Here is a 22,710-nt window from a genome sequence, read left to right as displayed (position 1 = left end):
GTTAAGGAATATTTTTGGTGAGCTATTTCTGAAGAACTGCCTTTAGAAAAATCTTTAAAGGAGGGATCAGCTAAGAAAAAGGCATTTGAAGTGGTAGGAAAATGTATTTTCTTTTGCACATTGAATCATGTTTTCAAAATGAAGGAGGGTATGATGTTTATGGACTTACTATTCTTCTCAGTATCTGCCGCACCCACCAACATGAAGTTTCCAAATTAGAAAGATTCTCAAAGAGCAAAGTCAAACAGAAGCACATTATAACTAGCTTGGGCTTTCGGCCCAGACCTCAGGGTAGAATGTTAGTTCTGGTGAGATTGGGCTGATTTACCATGGTGCTATTATATCAATAGTAACGGTTTACTCACAGATTAATATTAACCTTAGAAGACACACTTATAATTATAATACAGCACTTAGAGGACTACTGTGTAGTTGCTTATGAACATTATCAAACAAGGGAAGGCTGTCTTTCAACAGTATTTAGTGAGTGCCCACTATATGTCAGGTACTTAGTGGAGCAAGAACAAGACAGACACACTCTTAGCTTTCCTGGAGGTGGCATTCAACTGAAGGAAGAAAGTGCAACAGGGTAAGTGGAACATGATATAACTGCGTAAAACTATATAAAAACTATGGGACACTTAGAGAGTTAGGGTAATGGGGGCTCTTATTTCTTTCCTCTGTTTTCAAGACTTATGAAATGTGACATATGTTTATCATTAGTTTTTTTTATGGAAGACAAAATGCAAATTGTAGTGTCATTTCCATCTTCATGGTATATACTGAATAATATTGCTTTAAGAGTTATATCTGACTGGGTGTTATACTATATGTTGGCAAATTGAGTTTAAATTAAAAAAATAAAAAGATAAAGACTAAAAAAAAAAAAAGAGTTATATCTGAGTTATATGGTATGTTTTGGTAAACCAGGAAATAGAAATAATATAACCCTATAGTAAAAAGTAACCTGGTAGTTGCATTGTTACAACACAGTACCTTATGTGAAGTCATTTGGTATGACCTTTATTTGAAAATTTCTCACCCCCAGCAATATGTCATTGTTTTATTTCTCATTCTAAGGGAAAGCCCTGTTTCAAAGCCCTGGGTTCGTTCTTATAAGAGTGGTTGGCTCTATTTTTAGGTAAAATGACACTGAAAAGCCATGTTGTATCGGAAATACATATACATCTAATAAAATTATATTAAAAGAGGAGAAATTTTTAGATAAAGGAATTTTGTATGTTAATATTTTGATTTATAGGAGGATCCCTGGGTGGCACAGTGGTTTGGCACCTGCCTTTGGCCCAGGGTGCGATCCTGGAGACCCGGCATCGAATCCCACGTCGGGCTCCCGGTGCATGGAGCCTGCTTCTCCCTCTGCCTGTGTCTCTGCCTCTCTCTCTCTCTCTCTCTCTGTGACTATCATACATAAATAAAAATTAAAAAAAATTTTTTTGATTTATACAGTTTGAGTTTTCATTATAATTATAATAATTATAATTCTTAGCTATTGTCATAGTCTTTTGTTTAAATTATATATATGTATGTATAGATGTCATAAAACCTTGAACAGTGTAAAGTATATAAAGTAAAAAATTCACCATACCCAACCCTATCCACAAACAAACTTAATTTCCCTCAGTTTAAATACGGTCAGTAGTGTAATTCCCCACACATTTTTCAGTGCATACGCAAACATGCCTCTAGATCTTTTTTCTTTTTTAACTCAGTGTAATCATACTAACAGAGTCCATTTGGAAGGCTTAAAAGAGTAGCCTAGGGAGTTGCTCCCTAGGACTGTTTCTTCTCATGTGGACTAATATGATGGTGATTTCCCCCCCCTTTTTAGAGACCATGGACAGAGGAGAACCCCCTCCAGCGTTATCTTCAACTCCTTCACCTTCCTCCCCTTCACCCACCCTGGGCAGACAAAGGCCTGAAATGGGAACATTTGTCAGGAAGAAGAAAACCAGTGACATCTACTTCGTGTCCCTCGTGTGGGCCATTATTGGAGTCCAGCTCTGGTTGAACCTGTGGATTGTACAGTTGCTGCCAGTGCCTATTGCAGGTGATTGTTCACTTATGGTCTGGTCTTGGAAGACTTTTTTTTTTTCTTTAACTTTTGGATTTTATTTTATTTTATTAATTTATTGTTAACTTTGGGATTTTAATATTTGAGATAATATTAATCTCTTGTAAGATAAAACAAATGTATATATATATAAAGCTGTCTTCTAAGACTGGAAAAGTAAGTAATTCAGGTACCTTGTAGAAGAGTCTTTTATTTCATACTTTCCTGATTATTTGGGCTTAGCCTCTTACTCTAGTCAGAACCTTTGCCAAATTTGTTAAGTCCTCAGGTGATGCTCGGGGTATCTGCCCTGCAGATACCTCCTAAATTTGATTAGTCCTTTCTCCTTTATCAAAGCTTTTCACTATTGATATAAATATAGTTTGATTTTTTGAAGCCTGTTTTCCACCATGGTTTAAAAATCTAAACTCATTGGATCATTTATCTTTTAGATCATTAGTTTTAAAACTTATTATTCTCATTAACTTGGACAGTTAATGAAATAGTTACCTTTATTTTATTTTATTTTTTTATTTTTTTAAAAAAATATTTTATTTATTGATTGATGAGAGACACACAGAGAGAGAAAGAGGCAGAGACACAGGCAGAGGGAGAAGCAGGCTCCATGCAGGGAGCCCGATGTGGAACTTGATCCTGGGTCTCCAGGATCACGCCCCTGGCTGAAGGTGGCGCTAAACCTCTCAGCCACCGGGGCTGCCCAAATAGTTACCTCTAAAAAAAAAAGTTTTTTTAAAGATTTGTTATGACCAAAACACTGTATAGTGCCTGTCCTTGAGTAACATAGAATATAAAAGTTTGACGTTTGCATCTGCTTCTTGCAGATGCAAGTTCTCAAACAGAACTTCTCTTTGGCAGTTGGAGCAAGTTACAGTTGTAATTACACAAGTCACCAGAGTACATCCCATAGCCATGCTTTCTATTAAGGAATTTATAGAAATGCTTAGTAAAAACAATTTAAATTGCTCTTCTGGATTGTTCCATACTTTTTTGGTTTTGCCAGATGATTTATTTTATGCTGCCAAATTGTGTCATGTACTGTCGGAACCTCCTTCTCTTTAAAATTTGTTAGCAGGAGTTAACATTTATTCTAGTCATTTCTTAACCTTCAGGCCATAACATTTTGGCATGGCATTGGGAGAGCGGTCTTTGAACAAGTGGCCCCAGAACATTTTCTGCAGCCTGTAATTAACCTGGGCTCATTCTAGAGACCATAGGAGCTTTCCTAGGACTTCTGTAGAGATTTAAAAATGCTAATGGTGTAATTATTGAATTGGTATGTAACACTGAGTTCATGGTTCAAAAGAGTAAACTGTGAACCATTAGATTGCATGGCCAGGGTTAAAGACACAGAAATCCCTGGAGTTAGGGAAATATTAGTAGCTGGGATCCATTATCCAGGGTGCAGACTTCAAGGCTCCCCACAGATAAGTAGCACTTCCTTCTGTCCCCCACAGCTTCTTAGTTGGCCTTTAATAGGAGGCTTACCCGCTGCGTACAGGGCCACCTCGCTGTCCGGTGTGGAGGGTACCATCATATTGTGCTCTGTGAGTGGTCTCTGCAGAAGTTGTCCCTTGTGTAGCCTCAGGGACCATTTGTGACAACCCTGCTTGTACTTACTCTGCTTCTCTATTGAAGCCTGCTGAGAGATTCAGATGTACAGAGCAGCATCAAGTAGAGAAACAGGAATACCGGTGGTATAAAAGCATGATGCCAATGGAATACCTGATACTTTTCTGGTCACTAACATTGTTAAACATCCAAGGAAGAGAATAACATTTGGCGAGAGCAGCTATAATAGCCAAGGACATGTCAGGGATTAGTATTCTTTATCCCAGAAGGGTGAGGTGTGAGAGTCCAAGATAGCAGTCCCTGAAACCTTCATGACCAGGGTGTCTTATATTTATATGGGCTGTGAAATAATCCCTGGCTCCTTCAGGGATTCGGATTTCACAACTAAGGTAGGATACGGGTGGTATATTAGCTTCACTGTTTTAGAAAAGTCACATGATATTAAAGGACCTTTTCATGTTCTGACTTTGTAATCTGTGTTTTGGTTTTATATGTATTCCTTCTAGTCTGGATCCTCAAAAAGCTTGTTATTCACTTTGGAGTTGTGGACTTCCTGGAGAAGCGCTGCCTCGTGTGGTGGCAGGCTGTAGAGCACTTCCTCAGGGAGCGGCAGGAGGCTCTTGCACCCTGGCCAGTTGTTGGGCTTGGAAAATTCTTGTTAAAAGTTGATAGCAAGGTATTGTGTTTTAAGAACATGGGCTGTTTTAATGGAGCATATATATATTTTTTTTCCCCCATTTCATGGTATTTGTTGTTCACACTGTGATTGTTGACAATACATTTAATGTCTAAATCTGTGATGAGATTTAAAATTTAGAATTATGGCTTATATAAGGATAAGATAGATTTAGTTTAGCTTAGTATTGTGTAAGTAGTTTTCCCTCTTAAAAATAGGAGAAAAGGATGTTATGGGACACCTTGTTAAACTCCCTCATTGTATAAAAACCAAATTGAAATCTAGAGGGGAAATTACCTGCCTAAAATTATATCACCAGGTAATGCTGCCTCAGTGCAGTGTTTCTGGAGTGATTTCCACATGTCAGATAATGTGGAAAATCCACTGAGTCACAGGAAACTGGATGTAGAAGCTCTGGTTAGTGGAGAGACAGCAATCCATTAAAATTTAGAGGCTGTGTTTGAAAGCATGGACCCTGATTCCAAACTGGTTTCAGATCCCAGTTCCACTACTTACTAGCTCTGTGACCTTGGATGAGTTTCTTAACTTTTCTGTGCCTTGGTTTCCTTATCAATACAATAAATATAATAGCATGCCTCTTGTAGAATGGCTCTGCAGATTAAGTGAGTTCATATCTGTACAATTTCTAGGTCAGAGCCTGGTATATAGTAAGCTCTGTGTAAGTGTTAGCCATGGTTTTAATTTGTGGATGAAAGAAGGTACGGGATACAGTGGTAGTACGGAGCAAGAAAGGACTTACGGCAGGTGAGGCAGTGGGAGAAGGGAGGTTTTGCAGAAGAGGTGATGCCACAGCAAACTTTGAAGTACAAGTAGGAGTTTCTTAGAAGTTGACAGGGCAAGAAGGACAGGTGATGGAGCAGTGCAGAGATGGAGACTGCCGCAGCATGACTTCTTAGCACCAAGGAAGCAGTCGTGACTGGGATATATGTAGACGGAGGCTGGGGAGGCAGGCTGAATCAAGGTCCTCGTGGGTGCTGTGCTGTATGAGCCGGACTTCCTCACAGAGCCTAGTAACTGCTTCCCTGAGCTGGCCTATCCACGACTTCAGGATAAGAAATATTGGTAGGTGAAACCAGCGTAGAGAGGGGTGACAAGGATAACTGGGGTTCACGAGAGGTGGAAGGAAATAAATCTTTTAAACCCATCATAAAATCTCCTGGGGCAACAGAGAAGCAGGGGGATATGTTTTACATATTGCCTTTCAATATTTTAGTTCTCATCAGTGCAAGAGGGGACAATGCCCATTTCCTGAGCTCTTGCCAATGCTAGATAGCATAATGTAACAAAAAGTCCTTTGCAGTTTCATAAAAAGTATCTCAGAGTTGTTTTAAATTGAAATAAAAAAAAATTAAAATGAGATTGCTTATTGGGTATTTATATTATATTTTATTTTGTGATTTGCCTGTTTGTATTCTTACCTTTTTCAAGTTTTTAAATAAGAAAGAGTCTAAGACTTCTCACAGATTTTAACATATTTATCACATCTTCCTGGTGGTAGGGTAAAGCTTTGTCTTACCAGAGCAGATAGAGTCCTTCAGACTGTTTAAATAGAGCAACTCTTATTTCAGTTAACTTCTGACAGCCTTACCACTGTCAGAGGGGATGCACGCTGAATCTTGTTTGCAGAATCCCGTGTACTTGTGTTTGGAAAACTTCACTTAAGACCAACTCTATAGACGTGTCAGTTGAAGTTCCAGGGGTATCGGAAGTATTTGTTATGGAGTAGAGTTTTTGTTTTTTTTTTTTAATGGACTAAAAATTTTTCATTTTTTATTTAGATTTGTATGCCAATTTGTCCTTCTTAAGGATAGTAAAATGAATAAAACTAGCTTTTTTGGCTATAATAATAAAAAAATAATATAAAAATATTCTGATAAATATATCAGAATAAATGGCTATTACAAACTGAATATTTGTCTAATTATAATTGATGCTGTGAACTCACTTATAATTGTTCTGTCTAGTATAATGATATATATGAGCTGCTGCTTTGGAGAGTAAATCTATTTTTCATGTTTCCGTTAAATTTTGATTGATCAGACTAGTGTTTTTGAAAATATTCCTCTACGAGAGATGGTTTAAAAGTATAGTTTTAAACATGCATTGAATGTACTTTTAGTAAAGACACTGCAGAGAGCATTTACAGTTTCTCTGATGAAATTGTGCTTTTTATATCACTAGTAATGCCTTAAATTCTATGGTTAGTGATTTTTACCTCATTTGTCCACTAGCATTAGTTATTACAGTGCTAAATATTGTGAGATATTTAAATGAGGTAACATATATGTGAAAGAAAGGATGTTACATAAGGTAGAAGTCTGCCAAAAAATTGAGATGGAAGGAAATACACCAAATTTTAGCAGAATCTTAGATTTGTCAGTGAACACCTGGTGTTCCAAATGAGCACTGAAGTATTTTACTGTTTAAAAAATTTGAAATAACCAATACTGTAAAGCTACAAAGTTCAATAAGCACATAGTATATGAACATGAGTTAATTTATTTAGGAACTAAAATTTTTTTTGGTGCATGATATGTGAAAGGATCTTAATTATTATTTCAACTTCTGGAGTTTGATATAACTAAGCTGACAAGCATTCAGGTTATTTTATATATATTTTTTTAATTGTTGAATTACCAACAAAGCTTGTAGTTATTTCAATCATTGTGTATCTTAAACGAATACTATATTCACTTAATTTTAAAACTTTGTTAATGCAGTACAGTTATTTTTCTAGGTTTTTTTTTTTTTTTTTTTTTTGGTCTAGGATTATTTTCCTCCTCATACTCTCGGTGACTTTCTTTTCTTTTCATACTATTATTGCATTCTCTAATGATATTCCACTGTTCTTATCTTCCCTTTCTTACCTTACCCCCTGTCCTCAAGCTCTGGCACTGGCTAAATAAGAAGGTAAATGAACACATGGATGTTGGTTTTTACTATTGAATTCTGTAACTTCCCCCTGTATCTCCTTTCTCATTCTGTTTCTGTCCATATGTCAAAACTAGTTTTTGCTTTTAAAGTTCAAATTAATAAGCTATGGAAGGTCGTGAAGCATTGATACCGTCACAGTACACCTTGCTAAACACCCAAAGCTATTTAGGATATATGATTGCTGTCTCCTTGCCCAGGTGTGTGTAAGAGGTTCTGTCTTATAGTCTTTTTGTCCACTGTGAGTGATTGCCTCATTTTCAGCTCTATAATGTGGCTCAACCTGATACTCTAGTCTCCTTTGATGTGTGAGAGAGCACATTAGGTAATAGTTATCCAAAAGGAAAGGGAACTTTTTTTTTTTTTTTAAGATTTTATTCATTTGTTTGAGAGAAAGCATGAACAGGAGGGAGAGGCAGAGGGAGAAAGGCTCCCTACTGAGCGGGAAATCAGACCAGAGGCTCCATCTCAGGACCCCGGGATCATGACCTGAGCTGAAGGCAGGTGCTTAACCTACGGAGCCACCCAGGTGTCCTGGAAAGAACTTTTTATTGCTACTTAAATGACAGGAATTTTTTTAAAAGATAAATCTGTGAAATATTTGATACACTTGGCTGGTTATTTTATATACTTTTTTTTTTTTTGAAGATAGTATTCTAGGATTTCATTTTTAACTTAAAAAAGATCCTAGTCCTGGTCTGTGACCTTTAATTTCATGTATTTCCCAAGGTATGAGGTTGTGTGTATGGTGAATGCTTCACATGATTTGCATGGAGTAGGTACATTGTTAATAACTTCGATAAAGGTTAATCCAGATAAATTAGGAGTGCCTTACTTCTGACATGTAGTCCACATATAGTAGTTGTAGACTTAAATTCATCAAATCCCTAGGATGGATAGCAAGAGATGACACTTATGTGTATTGTATTTAAACATAACAAGACTCTAAAATTTTCAGTGGAAATAATATACAGGCCTTAAGAAAGATGTGGCACTTCTTAGAAATAGATCTCTACACTTTTTTTTTTTTTTTAAGATTTTATGTATTTATTCATGAGACACAGAGAGAGAGAGAGAGAGAGAGAGAGAGAGAGAGGCAGAGAGACACAGGCAGAGGGAAAAGCAGGTCCCATGCAGGGAGCCGGACGTGGGACTTGATCCCGGGACTCCAGGATCACGCCCTGGGCCAAAGGCAGGTGCTAAACCGCTGAGCCACTCAGGGATCCCAGATCTCTACACTTTTGAGTGTAGAGATTAGGATTTTCTTCTTTCTGTTGAAGAAGAAGAAAAGGCAGACTTGACAATGCCTAAACTTCTGAATTTTCAATTGAAAATAAACTGTGTAAAATAAAAAGATAAATACACTTGCCAACTGACCACCCCACCCCCTGCCCCCATCAACATATATGCTATTGTCTGTGTCTCCATTCCCTGCAAAACTAATATGAATAAATGAATTCAATCCTTGGCAAATGATAGTGTTGCAAACAAAAGTCACATTTTCTTATTTTGATCAAAGTAGGTGGTTTTTAACATTTCTCCAGCTTTTGTATATTGAAATGAAATTGTCCTCAAGGGATAAAAGGAGAGCTAAAGTCATTAGGTTCAATTTGATTTAACTTTCAGGGCTACATGAGTTAGATGACCTAATTTAGGAGCCTAATTCGTAGCTCATCAGTTGTGACTCAGTTTAAAAAGATTCCTAAGAGATCAAGTGACGATTTCCTTTCTTTGATGATTCCATGGTGTAGCATAGGTGGAGAGCAGGAGTAATTGCTTTAAGTTCTGGGACTGTGCATTCCAGGAAAGCACATAAATAAGTTGAGGTCTATTTTCTTACATTACATCCAAGGTCAGAAAATTTGCAGCACTGGGTATTTGGTATTTCAGGTTCAAGTGGGGTGAACTAGGAAACTAATTCAAGTGAAGTGAGGGTGAGAGAGAACATATCTGTGGTTAATTGAGACATAAGGCTTGTTTTATTTTTTAGTATTGATTATTTGCACTAAGACTCAATGAGAATTTGGTTAAAAAAAAACAAAAACAAAATGGAAGCCTACAGGCTCAGACTAATGAAATAGAAGAGAAAGCTCAGTAGTGGAACGATACACTCTTAATAGCTTGCTATAAATGAAGCCAGTTTAGAAGTTTCAAAGTCTTGCAGTATACTATACATTTACTGACTTCTCTAAATTTAAAAAAATGTATGCCCTTCTTTCACACTTGAAACATTCAGAATGTCATTTTTAAATTACCTCCCTTCCTCTTTAAGAAAATAAAGTTTAAAAACTAAAATAATTTCTCAGAGCATAGAGGGCCGGGGAGATCACCAGGGACAGTGTGGCTTCTACAGGCAGGCAGTAATGACAGCTGATGGCAGTGGTGACAGGTGGTGTGGATCCTGCTGCCCAAAGCTGAGCACGGCACAGGATCTGCCCCTGGCATTTCTTTAGGAATTTTCTCCTCCATTACCTTCTGCTTCTCCATTGCTTCTTACATCCATATTTCTCCTTCTATGTCTGAGTTTCTGTTTTCTTGAGAGTCTTGTTCCATTTACTCTTTCTGGGAGTTCTTTTCCTCTATGTAAATTTTCTGTCGCTTTGTTGTTTCTTTTTTATTAGTTGGTCCTTTGTTCTATACACCAACTACCCCCAGCCATGCTTTTTTTCCCTCCTGTTTTGGCTTTTTATTTATTTATTTTATTTATTTATATCTAAAGATTTTACTTATTTATTCATGAGAGACACACACACACACACAGAGGCAGAGACACAGGCAGAGGGAGAAGCAGGCTCCATGCAGGGAGCCCGACATGGGACTCGATCCCGGGTCTCCAGGATCAGGCCCTGGCCTGAAGGCAGCGCTAACCCGCTGAACCACCCGGGCTGCCCTTGTTTTGATTTTTTAAAGAAAATCACTCTTTATTCTTTAATAAGTCTTTCCCTTTCTTTCCCGGTCTTCTCTCTCTTTACCTGTCTCCCTTTTTGTTCTGTATTTTTACCTTACCTTAGCTGGCCATAATGTGAATAGATTCCCCCTCTCCACCTTTTTTAGTTGATGTACTGAGCATCTTAAATGGTTTTATTTATTTTAAACTTTGAATGAAACATCTAACCCTCACTGTTACCCTTGAAAATAAATTTTTATTTTAGGTAATTGTTAGTGTGGATTTTCCCCAATCCTTGGGTATTTTATTTGGCTTCTGATAGAAAAATTCTACCCTGATTTAAAAACAAAGTTTGGTTTTGTCATGTTAATATACCTAATGTGTTTGTGAATTCCATGTTTTATATGTGAGAAATACCCAGACTTACATTTAGATATATTTTATAAATAAAGCATGTTTACATTAAAAAATGTATTTCAGAATAGACATTTTTTTAAACAATTGGGGCTTCCAAGTTATCTTTGGAAATTGTTAATTTGTGAATACAAATCTGTTCTTAATTCTGAAATTATTTATGTTTGTCTGTTTATATATATATTTGAGCTTTTACCATGCGTCATGCACTGTCAGGCTTGGGAACTACATACAAAGAGGAACAATACAACACTAGCTCTTTCCTCAGGACACTGTCTCAAGAACCATGTGCAGAGATGGTTTCTGATTGTAAAACTTTTCAGTTTCATTGATTTTAAAATGTACATTCAAAATATGACATCTGACCTTCCATATCTTAGAAACTTGTTACTACTTTATTTTAATCTCTGCATTGTCTCTGATGCTTTGGTAGCATGCACTGAAAATTAACTCTTCTGTTCGAAGCTGTAATTGTCAAGAGAAAAGATGAACTTTTTAATCTTTGGGTTCACTGCAGCATTGCTCTCTTAGTAACAGTTATCTTTCATAAAAGATAAAGGGATGCAAGCTTATAGCATGGATTGGGAAATAAATGTTTTAGAAGTCATGTTTTGTTTTTAACCACCATTCTTTGCTCTTGTATGTTTTAACTCACTGGAGAGCATAATTCAGATATAAATTAAGACTAACCTATTCAGCAATGCTGTAGTTTATGTAGGGGTTGAGGGGTGCAGTATGGTGTTTCTATTTGATTTTATTTTTGAAATGTTAAATGGTAGCTTTGTATGGCAGGAATTTTAAAAATCTGTCAGAATTATTACAAATTCTGAAAACAAAAATTCTTTTTAAATGTACGATTATTTGTGATTGTGAAAGATGAGAGAAGTTATACTCAAAATGGAATGTTGTTTTAGGGAGTATTCAGGGAGAACATAATTATAATTATTCATTAAGGAATAAGCATTACGGTAATGTTTATTCTTTATTTACAGTCAATTTGTCCTAAAGCTTATGTTTTAAACAGAATGGAAATTTCAAATGGAATATCCTATTTCAAAAAGTATTTTGTTATGAAATATTTCAAATATAAAAAAGATGTAAAGAATATCAGTGAAACTGTCCTCCAGCTTAATAAAGCGTTACTGTATAATTAAAGCCCATTTTATATGCCTCCTGATTTAGCATCTACCTCCTCACCTTCCCCCGCCTCCAGGGTAATATTCTGAAATTGATACTTATCATTACCTTAATATTAGATTTTTTATTATTACTGTTTTTATAACCTTAATGGCATCAAAGGGAAAACCATATTTTGAATGTAATTCCTATTTTAATTTGTTCCTATTTTGCCTACATAATTTAGGGTATACCTCTTTTGTTAGAGGCATACTTTTTCTAAAACCATCTATATTTGCTAATTGACAGCAAAATTTCATGAGATTTGAGGTCAGCTAATGTATTATCATTATTTTTCATTTAAATATTTTATTTCATTTAGAATATTTACCAGATTGTAAATTACAATTTGAAATGTAAATATACCACTGTATAGGAATTCAAAGGTAAATATAAATTATGTTCAAATTGACTACCTTTTCTTAGAATAATAAACTCTGTATAACAACAGTAATTAATGCTATTAGTTAATTTTCTGAAGTTGCTTACAGCTTTCACTGCTTTAATCATTATGCCATAGTTTGATTTGCAATGCTGAATATCCTATTTTGTCTTGATATTTGAATATGTATGCATTTTTATTAAGTTGTGCTTGAAAGATAAGTAATTCTCTTTTTCGTTTCTGTGCAGATGATCATCTGGTTGGAGAAGATGTTAGACAAAATAATAAGCATTTTCATCATATTTTTGTTAGTGATAGGAACCCTTCTTTTAGCCCTACTCCTGACTGCAAAGGTAGAGTATAACAATTACTATTGCCATTAAAAAACTCTTGTTAGAATTGTATATGCAGGGGTGCTGCATGACTCAGTCAGTTAAAGCCTCTCACTCTTGGTATGAGCTCAGGTCTTGATCTCAGGGTTGTAAATTTCAAGTCCTGCGTTGGGCTCCATACTGGGCATGAAGACTACTTAATAAAGAATTATAGTATGTATAAGAAGCTGGCAGAAGCTGCCAGGGAAAACTTACCTTGTTATATATAACGATTAAATTATTTATGATTTTTACATTATGAGTTTTGCCATGAATTTACCTACTTTATATTTTCTTATGTGCATTTCAATTTTGTTACCAAAATGCTCAGATATGATGGCAGATGAAGAAATTGAGATAGTGAAGAATAAGTGGCTTCTTTGAATGGGAGAACTATTTTGGTGAAAATGACCATTCAGTTCTACTTGTGTAGGTGAAAAATTTCAGGATCATCCTTGACTTCATTCTTTCCTTTTGTATCTACTTCATCAAAAAATCCTTTTTGGCTTCATCTTGGGGTAATACCAGGGCAAGGATGTCATAATTCCTTTCCACTGAAAGCAAGATCAAAACAGTATAAAATTATTAAAAACCCTCTGACACTTGAGTGGCTCAGTCTGTTAAGTGTCTCATGGTTCAGATCATGATCCTAAGATCCGGAGACTAACCCCTGTGTTGGGCTCCCCACAGAGCAGGTAGTCTGCTTCTCCTTCTCCCTCTGTCCCTCCTCTTGCTTGCATGCATAAATCAATTAATCAATCAATCGTCAAAAAAGTTACTAAAATACATATCAGGGCATTGGAAAACCATCAGGCAATGATTTGAGGAGTATTTGCTCATTAAAAACTGTTACTGTAACTGGTGAAACAGGTAGTTTGTGGCTTTCTTGCTTGGAGTTTTTCTCATCCCGCATTGGGTAGGCAGCAGAAACCTGCAGCTTTTCCTGTGGGAGGTGGTAGACTTGGTTTGGGGCTGACAGGAGAGCAGCTATAAATTAAAGGGGTGATTCTGGAAGCAAGAGAGCCATGGATGGCTTATTAATAAGATTAACAAACCATATATCCTAAATTGATATATGGGAGCCTGCAAGGAGCCCTGTGAACATTGAAAACCTGGGAGGATTTGCAAATTGTGCCTTTGATTGCATTTCTCAACTCTTACACATCTTAGGCTGCAGAGGATGAAGATTCCTATTATGAAGTATCTGAGCATGATTTCTGCCAAAATCATTTGCTAACCACTAAGGTATACAGGATCAAGGGAAGGCTTTAGGCCTTAAAAAAATAATAATAAAAAACACTGAGCAGAAACATCAGTAAAAAAAAAAAAAAAAAAAAAAAGAAAGAAACATCAGTGACCGGGAAGGCAGATTTTGTAGCTTGACTACAGATAAGTTAATTGCTTACTGAAGCAAACAGCAGCTCTCAGAAGAAGAAAACAAAATCCAGAGTTGTTAGAACACATTTCTAAATGTGGAATTATTAACCAGAAATTATTAGACACAAAAGAAACAGCAAAGTGTGACTTGGAGGGGGGTGGAGGAAAGCAGCTAAAGAAGTGGATATTTAAGTAGCCAAGATGTTGGATTTAGCAGCTATTATAAATATATTTAAAAAAATTAAAGGTAAGTATGCTAATAACATGTAAACAAATAGAGGTGCTCAACATAGAAATGGAGACTATAAAACAGAAACAAATAGAAATCCTAGAGCTGAAAAGAACAATAACAAATGAAAAATTTACTAGACAGGCTCTACAGCAGATTTGACATCCAGAAAATAAAATGAATGAATTTGAAGAAAGATCAGTAGAAAATGTCCAATTTGATGAACAAAATATTTTTTTTATTTTTTTAAATGGTGGATGAGGAGAGACTCAAACATTTGTAGGACAATATCAAAGATTCTAGTAGACATGGAATTGGTATCCCAGAAAAATGAAAGGAGAAAGAGAAGACTAGAAAAAATATTTGAAGAAATAATGGGCAAAAATGTATGAAGTTTGATGAAAAACATTAAAATAGCCAAGAAGCTCAACAAATGCTGAGTGGAATAAATCTATACAAAACAAAACTGTACCTAGACACTCATCATAGTCAAACTAGTAAAAGCCAAAGAAAGAAAAAAAATCTTGAAGGAAGCAAGAGAAAAATTACACATCACACATAGGAGAACAACAAAATAAATAATGACTGACTTCTCATAATAAACAGTGAGTATCACAAGACATTGGAATGATATATTCAGTCTTGGGGGGATAAAAAAACTGGGCAACCATGAATTTTATAATCAGTGAAACTATAAAAGTAAATCCAAAATAAAAGTATTTCTAGATAACCAAAACTGAGAATTTGTGAATAGCAGACCCACACTATAAGGAATGCTAAAGGAATTCCTTCAGACTGAGAAGTGACTCCAGAATTAACTTTATCCAAAGGGAGGAGTGAAGAGCACTTGGTAAATATGTAGGTATATATAAAAATTATTTTCTCCCTTTTTCAATTTATTTAAACAACAATTATTTAAAGAAAAGTTGTAACAATGTATTGTAGAATTTATAATGCACAGAGATGAAACTATATATGCATAACCATAGCCCAAAGAAGACTGGGAAACAATTATAGTGGTATGAAGTTCTTACAGATATTTTATTGGAAGTCACCATTAACTTGAGGTGGTCTGTGACAAATTAAGATGTAGTAATCAGGATGCCTGGGTGGCTCAGCAGTTGAGCATCTGCCTTTGACTCAGGACGTGATCCCGGGGTCCAGGGATCGAGTCCCACATTGGGCTCCCTGCATGGAGCCTGCTTCTCCCTCTGCCTGTGTCTCTGCCTCTCTCTCTGTGTCTCTCATGAATAAATAAATAAAATCTTTAAAAAAAAAAAAGATGTGGTAAGATTAAGATGAATAGCAACCACTAACAGATTTTAAGAGGCAATTAAATGGTATACTAAAAAAAATAGTTGCTTAACACAAAGAATAACAATAGGGATGAGGCAGAAAGCAAATCACAAAATGGCAAATCTAAATCCAGTTGTATCAATGCATATATTAGATGGGAGGCAATTAAATCATCAAGTGGCAGAAATTTTTCAGACTGGGTATAGAACAGCAAGTTCTGGCTAATTGGTATCTATAAGTTATTTAACCTTTAAATTCAAAGCGATAGGTTGATAGTAAAAGGATGAAAAAAGATACACCACACAAACTGTAAACATAAGAGTTGTAGAGTGATTATATTAATATTAGACAATGTAGTTAAATATTACTGAAGACAAGAAATGTGGGCTTTTCATTATGATAAAGGAGGTGATTCTGTAGTACGATATGGCAGTTTAAATGAGTATGTTCTTAACAGTAGAGCTCTAAAATATGTAAAGCAAAATATTCAGAATTAAAAGGAGAAATAGATAAACCAGTGATTGTAGTTAGGGATTCAGTAATACTCATCTTGCAATAATTGAGAGAATAAGTAGATAGCAAATTAGTAAGAATATAGAACTCTTGAAAAACACTATCAACCAATGTGAAATGACAACAGGAGAATCATGTTCTTTCGAGTAAACATGGAATGCACCAGGATAAATTATATGCTCAGTGTGCCTAATTTAAAAATAGTAAAATTCAGAGAATGTTCTCTGAAACTGACTTGTTTCTTTTTATCCCTCTCCTGTTTTAAAAAATTAATTAGCTAATTAATTCAGAGGGGGAGAGAGAGAATCTGAAGCCGACTCCATGCTGAGTGGGGAGCCTGACTTGGGGCTCAGTCTCAGCCCTGAGATCACTGAAATCAGTAGTCGGGCACTTAACTGACTGATCCATGCATCCCTATTCCCCTCGTTTTGTTGGTAAATTCTGAGATGCAGTTTCAGCTGGCTTTTTTTTTTTTTTTTTTTTTTTTTTTAACTCAGAAACCTTATAGAATTCCTTATTTTCTTGGTAAATTCTGAGATGCAGTTTCAGCTGGCTTTTTTTTTTTTTTTTAAACTCAGAAACCTTATAGAATTCCTTATTTTCTTGTGTTTCACACTGCATCATAATTCTTTAAGCTTATGCAGTGTTGATATTGGTTACTTATGCTGCAGACACGTGTGTGTGTGAACTGAATGTGCTTGTCTTGTGTATAAGTATTTAGATGTATCTTTTTATATAATTTTTCCTGAAGTTGTTGAGCTTCTTGAAGTCAGGGAGCTATTGTGTACTTTTTATTTTCCATAGTGAGTGTCATAGGGCATTATGTATAATAGCTGTTCAGTACAGGTTTCTAAACTAATTGAAACTAAGATGTGTAATTATTTGTTTCTAAAAGCATTGTTCCAATAGTAGTATAAAAAATGTTAAATTTGGCTTATTTTTTATTGAGATTCTTTTCTCTCCTATCCATAATACAGGTACATCAAGAGAGTGTACACATGATTGAAGTCACAAGCAATTTGATAAATGAGACTCTAGCAAATCACCCTGAGTGGGCAAAGTAAGAATATTATTTTGGCAAAAATAGAAATGGATGTCCTAGGTTCATTATGTATTTGGATGAAATTGATCTTCACTGATGCAGCTACTTTGGAAGAGAAAAGCTTTGATGACTGTTGTCATTGCTGTATAAGAATGGCATGTATTGGGGGATGAGGGAGAGGGAAGTACCTAAGATTTTGGAAACAGTTTATGGTAAATGTCTTTATATTTGAATTGAGATTTACAGTTTATAATATGTTTATGGTTTGCAAAGCATTTTCAGCTGTGTCCTGTGTTCCTCACAGTGACTGAGGAGGTTGAAGAGACTGTTCTCATTTCACAGATGAGGAATCAGGATCAAAGGTTAAGCAAATTGAGATAATCCCCCAGTGGTAAGGTCAGCGGTTTTTCCACATCGTGTCATTTTAAAGATTTATTTATTTTAGAGAGCGTGACTGGGAGGAGGGGCAGAGGGATAGGGAGAGAATCCCGAGCAGACCCGCAGTGGAGTGCAGACCCGGATGGAGGGCTTGATCTTGCTACCCTGAGATCATGACCTGAGCTGAAACCAAGAGTCCGATGCTTAATGGACTGAGCCACCCAGATGCCCTCACATTGTATTGTATTGTATAGGCAGGGTTGGCAGTCTGTGGCTCAAGGCCAAATCCAGCCCCGTGTTTCTGTAAAGTTTAATTGAAACAAACCCATAGCCATTCGTTTACCTACTGTCTATGGCTGTTTTGGGGCTGCAAGAAAAGGTAGAATGGAGTAGTTATAACACAGGTTTTATGTCCCCAGTAGCCTCAAATATTTACTCTCTGGCCCTTTACGGAAGAAATCTGCCAACCTCTGCCTTATAGGACTCTCTCTCTCTCTCTTTAAAATATTTTATTTATTTATTTGAGAGAGAGAGAGAGCACAAGCAGGGGAAGTGGCAGAGGGAGAGGGAGAAGCAGGTTTCCCGCTGGACAGGGAGCCCGACTTTGGGGCTCCATCCAGGACCTTGGGATCATGACCTGAGCTGAAAGCAGATGCTGAACTGACTGAGCCACCCAGGTGTTTCTTAGAGGATCTTTTTGTGTACTTGCTTAATTTGGCTTTTGTGAGAGATTTTATGTCACTGTATTGAATTTGATGACAAATGTATGGCCTGTTTTTTTGTTTTTTTTTTTTTACTGACTCCAGGATAGGCACTAATTTAAATTTAAGTAGGAAATATCCTGCCAATTTTAAGGCTGTAAATTGAGATGTAGCTTAATTGTCTCCTTTCAACTGACTTTATTCCTTTATGTAAAACCTGCTTGGACATTTCTTGAATTTGGTTAGAATCATATTTGAGGGGATCCCTGGGTGGCTCAGCAGTTTGGTGCCTGCCTTTGGCCCGGGGCGCAATCCTGGAGTCCCGGGATCGAGTCCCGCGTCGGACTCCCGGCAGGGAGCCTGCTTCTCCCTCTGCCTCTCTCTCTCTGTCTATCATAAATAAATAAATAAATCTTAAAAAAAAAGATATTTGAATATCCTTAAAAGGATGTCTTTCACAATATATTTCTCTGCACTTATCTCCTGTTATCCACAGCATACTCAAAGTGTTTGTCCTTAGTGTTTCTGGTTAGTTACAAATTGTATATCTGTACAAAGGAATGATCCTTAGGATTAAATAAAAATGAACTGTATATGTAGCAGCATGGATGAATCTCAAAATAGTTATAGTGAAAGAAGTCAGACAAAAAAAATACAATGTGATTCCATTTATGCTAAGTTCTAGGAAATGCAAACTAATCTATAGTGACAGAAGGATCAGTGGTTGTCTGTGGGTAGGAGTGGACTCTGGGAAAGGAGTACATAGAGGCACAAGGAAACTCGAGAGTGATAATGTTCATTATCTTGATTAAAGATAGAAGAAGAGAAGTGGCATAAACAGACTCATTCTAGAATAATGTTTCCCTCTGTACTGTGGAGAAAACATGACAGGGTACAAGATTTGAGCCTTTTAGACCAGTTAAAATTTGGAGTAAACCAGATGAGAGATGATGAAGCCCTTAATTATGGACAGTTGTGGAAATGAACAGGATGGACAGATTTATAAGACCTTAAGGTGGGTAGTTGGTGATTAATTGGATATAGTTGGAAAAAATCTAGCATTGTGTTTCTGGTTTTGGAAGTTAGAAGATGATGGTAGATTCACCAGCATAGTAAATTGAGGAGCAGATACGGTGGGAAAGAATTCACTTTTTTACTTGTTGAGTCTGAAGTGCCAATGATAAGTGTAAGCATCCAGTAGGCCATTGGCTATGTTGGTGTGTAGTTCAGGAGAGAGATCTGGCTTGAAGTTAAAAGATTGGCAGCCTTGATATCTCAGTGGCCCCCCTTCTTCAGTGGTTATTCTTCTGTAGTGGAAACAAGTCTAGAGCCCCTCTGTACTGGTTTTCTATTGCAATAGGACTATCTCTGCTACAAAATTGAAGGCACATATAATCTGTGGAGCTCCAGATCAGAGTAGTTTAGAAAGTTGCTTGTTGGGGCGCCTGGGTGGCTCCATCAGTTAAGTGTCCACCTTTAGCTCAGGTAATGATCTCAGGGTCCTGGGATCGAGTCCCATTTTGGGCTCCCTGCTCAGTGGGGAGTCTGCTTCCTCTCTCTCCCTGTGCCCCTCCCCCTGCTGTTCTCTCTCTCTCTCTCTCCCTTTCAAATAATTAAAATATTAAGAAATAATAAAAAATACTTGTTTTCATTTTTAAAATTTGAAATACTTCTGGATTCACAGGGCCTGGCAAAGAAAGAGTCCATGGGGAGGTCCCATGGACTCTTCATGCCACCTCCTCTAATGTCATCTTGCATTACTATAATACAATAACAAAACTAGGAAATGGACATTTGTGTGTATGTGTGTGTGTGTGTTTGCGGTTTTATCATGTGTAGCTTCCTGTAAGCTATCAAGACCATCAAGATACATAGCTCTTCCATAACCACAGGCTTCCTCATGCCGGCCCTTTTTAGCCAGATCTACAGCATAATTCTGTTGAAATTCAATGAAGATGTTGTATGTATTGCTAGTGTGTTCCCTTTTATTACTGTGTAATATTCCATATAGGAAGGTTTCTTTTCTTTTTTTAAGATTTATTTTATTTAAGCACATGTGAGCTGGGGGAGAGGCAGAGGGAGAGAGAGAGAATCCCAAGTACACTCTGTGCTGAGCAGGACCCCGACTTGGGGTTTAATCTCAAAACCCTGAGATCATGACCTGAGCTGAAACCAAGAGTTAGATGCCCAACTGACTGAGCCAGGTGTCCCATGTATGAAGGTTTTTAAAAGCTGTTTAGACTTTGATGATTTGTGAAAAGTGTGATTCTTTTGTAGCAGATTAATGGAGGTGGATATGAATACTAATGGCTCTTGAAGTCTGAGTACTCAGTGGATTCCTGTTCTGAAGATGGCAGTTGACTTTGTGGAAAATTCACATGTGTATACCTAATGGAGGAGAAAGAGTTAAGAATGGGTCAGGGGTGCCTGGGTAGCTCTGTCGGTTAAGTGACCAACTCTTGGTTTACACTCAGGTCATGATCTCCAGGTCCTGAGGTCAAGCCTGGTATTGGACTCCCCATTCACCGGGGAGTCTGCTCTTCTCCCACTCCATCTCCCTCTGCCCCTGCCCCTGTTCAGAAGCGCACATACACATACTTTTTCTCTCAAATAAATAAATATATCATTAAAAAGAAAAAATTGATCAGGTACACTTTCTTCCAATGTAGTGCACATTTTTACACCCTGAGTAGGTACCTCGACTTCCCATGAGTGTGTTTGGTGAGTGTGTTTGGTGACAAAGACAGGACAGGGTCATCTTTACAGAGCTTCATAGAAAATAAAGTTGAAGGTGGAGCACATCTTAATTCTTGCCTCGGATGGTTCTGTTCACTTGGAGTCCATGTCCTACTTTCTGTGAACTAGTCTCAAGCCTGTTGATTCTCATGACCCTCATTAGGAGATGGCATTAAAATGATACTGAATGTGACTTCCCCCTTCTATTACTTGGGAGGAATCCAGGCTAAGCTAAGTTGTTTTTAATTGTTTTTTTCTCTTTGTAGGTCATATCTTGATACAGATTAACCAGGAAGATTGGGGTAGTCCGGGTCAGTTTGTAGGAACTTGATTTCTCCTGAGGGATCCCTCTTAGGGTACAAGAGTTATTGAATGGCTTTGATTGGTATAAGGTCAAGGCACATCCACCTTGTCTCAGCCAAGGTTGCTCAAGTGTTTTTGGCCCTTTGTCTCCTAGAGGGCACTCATGTGATCTGGACAGAGCCAAGATCTTTGACTTGGCCTCAAGACAGCTCTTCCTATCTGTGGCTCTTAGGACACCTGTGTGTACATGTTGGCAAAGTGTTTTCACAGCCAGCAAGAATTTATCAGGCCTAATAGACACTTGTTAGTCATTAAAGATCTATTCAAATATTAATATGAATCCCCATACTTTAACACTAGAGGTTATAATTTTCCCCATAAAATGTCATGCCAGAAAACTGAAAATATTCAGCAGTTCCTTCAAAGCACTGATGAACCTCTAAATACTAGAGTAATTTAAGAGCTACTTAATTTCTCCCAAATCCCATCTCTATTTAAAGATCTCAATTTCCTGTTCACATTTTCATAGTTAGATTATTACATTTATAATCAGCTCTAAAGTTTTGTCTTCACTTGTTGAGAAATATTTGAGAATTTGCCAAAAGTTTCAGGAATATTTTATTTGGAGTGTAGGAAGAACTGGTTAATATTAAAGATTAAAACCATTACCAATTTGACATTTCACTTTCTAATGCCTCCAAGTGCCTTTTTCTCTGGTTACAGACAAATGCTTTCCTAGGCATCACTTTTCTGGCTGTCAGAGGCAGTTGGCTTTTTCTCTTTATGACCATGTGTCTCTCTCTGTCCCTCTTGCACACACACAGAAGCAAATTATCACTTCTGATTTACTATATAAATTACTACAAGTATATTAAAATTTCTGTAAATTGAGTACATTACACATTTGACTTGACTATTGATTCTTTCTCATAAGCCAGCTTTGTAGCGTGTGTCATATTTAGGCCTCAGGAAAGTATTTAGTTACTGCTTGCCTTGATCTTTGGTCATCACTCATGGATAGTTGAAATCAGGACTATTAAATTTGTGAATGTCAACATCTCTAGTGTACAAAACTTGGGGCATATGTGTGTTACTGATTAAGGCAGGTGATACAGCCTGTGTAGTTAACAGGATTGCGGGGAGGGAGGCTGTCTCTCATGGTGCAAAGAGTGAAGCTTGTAGATGCAGCTCCTTGTATAGCTGAAACTCGGCTCAGGAGTTCCTCACATCTTAAAGAAAAAGATCTTCAGTGGGTAAAAAATTGAAAACAGTGATTCACCCTCTTAATTTTCCTTTTTTCTCTCTCATTTCTTTGCTTAGTTTCTTAGATCAGCGGTTCTCAAATTTCAGCATGTATCAGAATCACTTTCAGAGCTTGTTAGCCCCAGCCCAGTTTCTTTTTTAGTAGGTCTGGACCTGGGCCCAAGAATTTGCATGACTAACAGGTTTCCAGGCAGTTATGATGCTGTTGGTTCATGGACCATACTTTGAGAACCATTGTCCCAGATATTGACTATCCTAGTGACCCAGAACCACTTCTACTGGTGCTAAGGCAATGACCTTAGCACCAGTAGAGCAGAGACATGTATGGACAGAGAAACCAGGCAGAGCAGAAT

The 22,710-nt window shown here is 36.9% G+C and overlaps 1 protein-coding gene and 1 long non-coding RNA gene across 8 annotated transcripts in view; one reads left to right on the top strand and one right to left on the bottom strand.

Annotated features, from left to right (window-relative positions):
- Positions 1-22,710, top strand: part of TMEM245 (transmembrane protein 245) — a 102,058-nt gene that overhangs the window by 28,121 nt on the left and 51,227 nt on the right. For 4 of the 5 annotated variants that reach the window (XR_005367135.1, XM_038553056.1, XM_038553055.1 and 1 more), the window contains exons 5-8: positions 1,850-2,068; positions 4,168-4,337; positions 12,397-12,501; positions 16,912-16,994. Coding sequence is in view for 4 of the 5 variants with exons in the window: in XM_038553056.1 (XP_038408984.1) it covers positions 1,850-2,068; positions 4,168-4,337; positions 12,397-12,501; positions 16,912-16,994 (577 nt within the window). In the remaining variant the exon portion in view is untranslated. Of the gene's footprint in view, positions 1-1,849; positions 2,069-4,167; positions 4,338-7,244; positions 7,269-12,396; positions 12,502-16,911; positions 16,995-22,710 lie in introns of all 5 variants that reach the window. The other variant, XM_038553054.1, reaches the window with a different exon arrangement.
- The window catches only part of LOC111098127, a 47,770-nt gene continuing 33,456 nt past the window's right edge, over positions 8,397-22,710 (bottom strand). For 2 of the 3 annotated variants that reach the window (XR_005367137.1, XR_005367139.1), the window contains exon 4: positions 12,800-13,073. This is a non-coding gene — a long non-coding RNA (uncharacterized LOC111098127). Of the gene's footprint in view, positions 8,561-12,799; positions 13,074-22,710 lie in introns of those variants that run through there. The other variant, XR_005367138.1, reaches the window with a different exon arrangement.

Source organism: Canis lupus, chromosome 11, assembly GCF_011100685.1.
Source record: "Canis lupus familiaris isolate Mischka breed German Shepherd chromosome 11, alternate assembly UU_Cfam_GSD_1.0, whole genome shotgun sequence".
Classification (NCBI taxonomy): Eukaryota; Metazoa; Chordata; class Mammalia; order Carnivora; family Canidae; genus Canis; species Canis lupus.
This window is presented reverse-complemented; position numbering and strand designations above follow the sequence as displayed.